This window comes from Quercus suber, unplaced genomic scaffold (assembly GCF_002906115.3).
Source record: "Quercus suber isolate HL8 unplaced genomic scaffold, Cork oak 2.0 scaffold_484, whole genome shotgun sequence".
In the NCBI taxonomy this organism is placed as follows: Eukaryota; Viridiplantae; Streptophyta; class Magnoliopsida; order Fagales; family Fagaceae; genus Quercus; species Quercus suber.
In genome coordinates, this window is record NW_027069934.1 from 136,686 (window position 1) to 142,774 (window position 6,089).

General features: G+C 34.5%; 1 protein-coding gene across 1 annotated transcript; it reads left to right on the forward strand.

The window, feature by feature from the left end:
- Positions 1–662: 662 nt before the first annotated feature.
- On the forward strand, positions 663–1,323 carry LOC112020157 (histone H3.2). Its single transcript, XM_024052712.2, has one exon. The coding sequence runs from the start codon at positions 756–758 to the stop codon at positions 1,164–1,166; it is 411 nt and encodes a 136-aa protein (XP_023908480.1). The 5' UTR covers positions 663–755; the 3' UTR covers positions 1,167–1,323.
- The last annotated feature ends 4,766 nt before the right edge of the window (positions 1,324–6,089 follow it).

The following is a 6,089-nucleotide window of genomic DNA, read 5'->3' on the forward strand; positions in this document are numbered from 1 at the left end:
TTTCTCAAAAACCAAAAACCCCGCCTTAAATAAATAAATATTTGAAATTTCATTCTCTCTCTTCGCCACGTCATCGATCCGAACAGCACTTAACCCAATAACAAACCACAGCCGTCGATAACCCTTAAAAAATTAACGGTCCACGATCGCCCTCCTCTCCCTCCCAAAATTTCAGTCTCTATTTTTTTTTTTTTGAGAAGAGAATTATTTCTATTTGAATTATTTCTACTTCCATAAGTTCCACGTTCAGCAGCTAGGCATATTCGACATGATCCACAGCCATGGGCCCATGGGCCATGCCGAGCAAATCATCCTCCCAGAGTCATTATAAATAGCCCACAAAAACAAAAAGCTCCGTAGCCACGTCATCGATCCGCATTAAAGGCCTCTAAATAAGCAACAACCGTCGATAATACAAAAAATCAACGGCCAAGATACTTTTCTTCCCCACCACGCACACTTTCTCAAAAACCAAAAACCCCGCCTTAAATAAATAAATATTTGAAATTTCATTCTCTCTCTTCGCCACGTCATCGATCCGAACAGCACTTAACCCAATAACAAACCACAGCCGTCGATAACCCTTAAAAAATTAACGGTCCACGATCGCCCTCCTCTCCCTCCCAAAATTTCAGTCTCTCCGTATAAATCCTCTCCCTCCAATCCCATTTCTCTCACACACTCACTGAATTTGAAATTCGAAACCAATTCCTATTTTCAATCTCTGAAACCCTAACCCTAGTTTTTCAATTCCAATGGCTCGTACAAAGCAAACCGCTCGCAAATCCACCGGCGGAAAGGCACCGAGGAAGCAATTGGCCACCAAGGCAGCTCGGAAGTCTGCTCCGGCCACCGGGGGAGTGAAGAAGCCCCACAGGTTCAGGCCAGGAACCGTTGCTCTCCGTGAGATCAGGAAGTATCAGAAGAGCACGGAGCTCCTGATCCGAAAGCTCCCATTCCAGCGATTGGTTCGTGAAATCGCTCAGGATTTCAAGACCGATCTCCGATTCCAGAGCTCCGCCGTGGCCGCTCTACAAGAGGCCGCTGAGGCTTACCTTGTGGGACTCTTTGAGGACACCAATCTCTGCGCCATTCACGCTAAGAGAGTCACTATCATGCCCAAGGATATTCAGCTCGCCAGAAGGATCAGGGGTGAGCGTGCTTAGAGAGAGAGAGATTTGTATATGACAACAAGTGGGTTGCGCTTAGTGATTACATGGTTGTTTGGTATGTTTTAGTTTAGAAAAATTTGTAGCTTGAAGCTTTATGGTGTATCCTAGTTTTTAAATATTTTTATTAATGGAAATTATGTCTCTTTTTCAATGCCTTAGTCTAATTTCTTTGATTCTATTCGGATGTTTATGATGATTACTCTTAATTTGAGGCCATTGAGCCATTAACTATCTTTTACAAGTTGGGGCAGATTCAAATTATTGAGCAGTGACCTTTGCTTCGGTGATATGTGAAATTGAAGTCAAGTGTAGACAAATATAAGCTGTTTATTTGCGTTTGATATGGGCATGTGTTGGATTTTTTTTTTTTTCCTCTTTTTGAAAAGTAAGTCTAAAAACAGTCATCGTTTAGGGCCTAAATATAATTTTTCAAAATATTAGCTTTAAGTGCATCTTTTACATTGTGACAGCTCTAGAAATTTTTTTTAGGATGGTCACTAGGAAACTTAAATTATCCAAAATCTAATAAAGATATAACCTAAATATATCAATGTCACCAAACAAAAAAAAAAAAAAAACCCCTAAATGTATGAATTATTACAATTTTTTTCCACTTACAATTAGAAAGAAAAAAAAATGGATTGATAAATAATAAAATGAGAACTAAGGATGTTGAAATGATAATAGAGAAGAAAGAATGGAGAGAGAGAAAGAGAGAGAAACAAATGATATTTGATACAATTATGAACTAAGTTGCTAAGGTGAGCAAACTTATTGTGATTGTTAAAATAAAGAGAGCATAACTGTCGGTAACGCCAAAGAGAACTTACCTCCACAATATTTATCTTAGTACCATTTTTTAAGGAAAAATGAAATTAGAATATTTATTTATGTAATGAGTTGAACGAACTACAAATTTGAATAATTAGAGTTTATTTTATTAGGCTTTTTGTTGAAAAATTTGATCACTTGTTGTTCAGTCTAGTCTTATTTTTGTTTTGGTTATTTTCTTATTATTTTGGCTAATTTTAATAGTTGATATTTAAACCTTTTTTAAAATATATATATTNTGAATTATTACAATTTTTTTCCACTTACAATTAGAAAGAAAAAAAAAATGGATTGATAAATAATAAAATGAGAACTAAGGATGTTGAAATGATAATAGAGAAGAAAGAATGGAGAGAGAGAAAGAGAGAGAAACAAATGATATTTGATACAATTATGAACTAAGTTGCTAAGGTGAGCAAACTTATTGTGATTGTTAAAATAAAGAGAGCATAACTATCGGTAACGCCAAAGAGAACTTACCTCCACAATATTTATCTTAGTACCATTTTTTAAGGAAAAATGAAATTAGAATATTTATTTATGTAATGAGTTGAACGAACTACAAATTTGAATAATTAGAGTTTATTTTATTAGGCTTTTTGTTGAAAAATTTGATCACTTGTTGTTCAGTCTAGTCTTATTTTTGTTTTGGTTATTTTCTTATTATTTTGGCTAATTTTAATAGTTGATATTTAAACCTTTTTTAAAAATATATATATTTTTAAGGGGTTAAGGATTTTTTTGGGGGGGGGGGGAGGAGGGGGAATTGATTTTGGAGTAATGCTACGTCCATACATTTTCACAACAAATCTTATGCGACAAGTTAATATTGGTGGGTAAAAAAAGGATGTCAATATTAGGCCCAAATCTATAGATTTTAAAAGCTAAAACATAGTTTAATTATTGCTACGCTCCTGTAACACCACTTCATTTGCCATGTCATTGACCACATAATCTTTATTTATTTTTTATTCTAATTTCTGTTACAAAAAATATATAATTAGATGGTGTAAATGCACTTTTAGTCCTTACATTTTGCACTTTTTCCATTTTAGTTCATACATTTTATTTTTACCACTTTTAGTCTCTAAACCAATTAACACGTGACATTTAAGTCTTTACCGTCAGTCAACTAACAGGAAAAGCTGAGGTGGCAGATGGAACACCCTATTAGCTGACGTGACATTGAAGTGGCGATTAAAATATGCCAAGTCAGCATTTTAATTTTTTTTAAAAAGCCATGTCAAATAATTTAAACCAAAAAACAAAACTTAAAATTATTGTTTTAATAAGAAAATAAGAACTTGATCTTCATGTTCTTCCTAAACCCATGAAATAAACCCAGCACCTCTAACATAGCTATTCCTTTAGAACTATATTAAAAAAATTATTTTCAGTTCTTCCTCTCTAACCCGGCCGCCTCTCCTCCCTTCATCATTCACTCTCACTTTCACTCTAGCCTCTCTTCCTCTCTCTAGAATACGCGGCTAAACCACCAAACCACCGGCCTCCCCTCCACCTTGCCGCCACCTCATCGAGCTCTAAATCACACAAACAAAACCCAGAAATAACCAGCCTCTCCTCCACATGCGTTGCCACTTAATCGGCCTTATTTTTTACCCTCCGTCGTCACCAACAACGGTGGGATTGATTGGTTTTATGGGTTTTATTTTTCTGGATTTTTGGGTTTTATTTTTCTGGGTTTTCTGGATTTCATTTTTCTGGGTTTTCTGGGTTTCATTTTTCTGGGTTTTCTGGGTTTCATTTTTCTACGTTTTCTGGGTTTTATTTTCCTGGTTTTCTAGGTTTCATTTTTCTAGGTTTTAATTTTCTGGTTTCTAGGTTTTCTAGGTTTTATTTTTCTGGGTTTCAGGTTTTCTGGCTTTCATTTTTCTGGGTTTTATTTTTTTGATTTTTATTTTATGGGTTGATTGGGTGGGATTGATTGTGATGGTGGTTGGGTTGTGAGTGATGGGTTTATTTCTTGGATTTCGGAAGAACATGACGAACGAAGAACAAGTTCTTATTTTCTTATTAAAAAAATAATTTTAAGTTTTGTTTTTTAATTTATTTTCTTTTTTGGTTTAAATTATCTAACATGGTTTTAAAAAAAAAATTAAAATGCTAACATGGCATATTTTAATTGCCACATCAATGTCACATCAACGCCACGTCAGCTAATAGGATGTTCCGTCTGCCACCTCATTTTTTCCTGTTAGTTGGCTGACGGTAAGGACTTAAATGTCACACGTAAATTGGTTTAGGGATTAAAAGTGGTCAAAATAAAATGTAGGGACTAAAATTAAAAAAAAATGCAAAATGTAGGGACTAAAAATGTATTTACGCCTAAATAGATTGTGACATTACACATTCATCTTTGGCGGTTTTAACATTATATATAACTGTGGGGGGAAAAAGCCCAAAACTACTTAATGGGCCCGGAACCCCCTGTTAAGGACTATTGTATTTCCGAGGATTAATAGATGGTTGGGGCGGCCCATCTAAAGCAGGAAGCCCAGACGTAGAAGGGGAGTGTCGTCCGAAGAGGTCACCATTGGTCCGAAGACGTCTTGCTCCTCGGCTATGATGAGCCTTGATCAAACGAACGTGTGGAAGGTCCGACTACTCTTCCCAACGATCCCAACGGCAATGATAGGTCCTGAGTGGATCCGAAAATTATCAGAACTAAAAAATATCTGAAGGAAAAGCTGGTACCACCGCATTTAATGCGCTGCAACAGCTTTTCTGGCCGCATTTTTGTGGAGAAGACCCCTGAACAATGCAACCTCAGCTACCGCCACTCACAAAGAACTAAAGTAGACACACAACGTGACATACACTTGAGTAGATGCGTGGATGAAGAACAAGTGGACGATGGAGATGATAGGAAGGGATGCTATATAAAGAAGAAGGGTCCCTGATAATAAGGATCAGAGAAGAGAAAGAGAAAGAGAGAGAAAAGCTTTACTGTAGCTCTGAATATTGTAATCACTGTTCATTCAATAAAACGCCTCTTCGAACATTCATTCATGGAGTTATCTAAGTTTCAGTTCATGTTATCATCACTGCACGTAACCTAGCCAACTGTTCTGTGCTTCATAACCAGCCCAGCTCTTTCGCCAGTCTCTACAAATTCATTGTTTTGGGTTCGTTGGACCTTTAACCCATATCCTTTGGGCTTGGGCAACAAAAACTGACCCTACAATAACTTTTCATTTACATATTATCTACTTTAATTTAAATTTTTATCACTAAACAATTAAATCAATGAAGAATCAAAAACAAAAACAAAAACAAAAAAAAAACATATATATATATATATATACACATATCTACACTACAAAAATAATGGAAGTTTTGCAATAAATTTTACAAAACTATTTTTGCACCACATCTTTGGCATCCTTTAATATTTTTTTGTTTTTTGCAATTTTTTACTTTTTTTAAATTTTCATCTTCTTCAACTATTGTCTTCTTAATTCAATCTTTCATCTACTCAAATCATTGTTTTTTAAAATTTCCATTTGATTTCCTCTATAGATTTTTAAATTTATATCTTCTTAAATTTTACAGTTTCACTTTGTTCAACCTTTCATCAACTTCCACTATTTCTTTTCCATTTTAATTTTTATTTAAATTTATTATTATTTCATTTCCACTCCTCTCCTCTATTCCTTCCAAGTTGTCCACGACAAAAGAGGTCAATACTCTCTCTCTCTCTTTCTCTCCAATTTTGTTTCTCTTTTGGTGGATTTTGTTGTTGTTTCAACCACTTATTTTTTCCACTAATAATTCTTTTTATTATTGTTGATTTAATTGTCACATCACATTTGTTTCTCTTTTTGATAAATTTGTATGGAATTTTATGCATATTTTGGTATTTTGGTATTCCAATTCCTTTTTCTTTATCCTGGTGGGTTGATTTGATTTGGGTTAATAATTAGTTATTTTGCAAATTAGAATTTGATTCTTATAATGTAGGGTAATTTTTATAAAATATGAAAAGATAAATTATATAACAATAGACTGCAAACATATGTAAAAGAAGTAAATAATGACTAAAAATACAGTAGGAAGGTCAGAAAT

Excerpts from the sequence above, each read along its gene's own strand:
- LOC112020157 (XM_024052712.2), top strand. The coding sequence starts at position 756 with ATGGCTCGTACAAAGCAAACCGCTCGCAAATCCACCGGCGGAAAGGCA.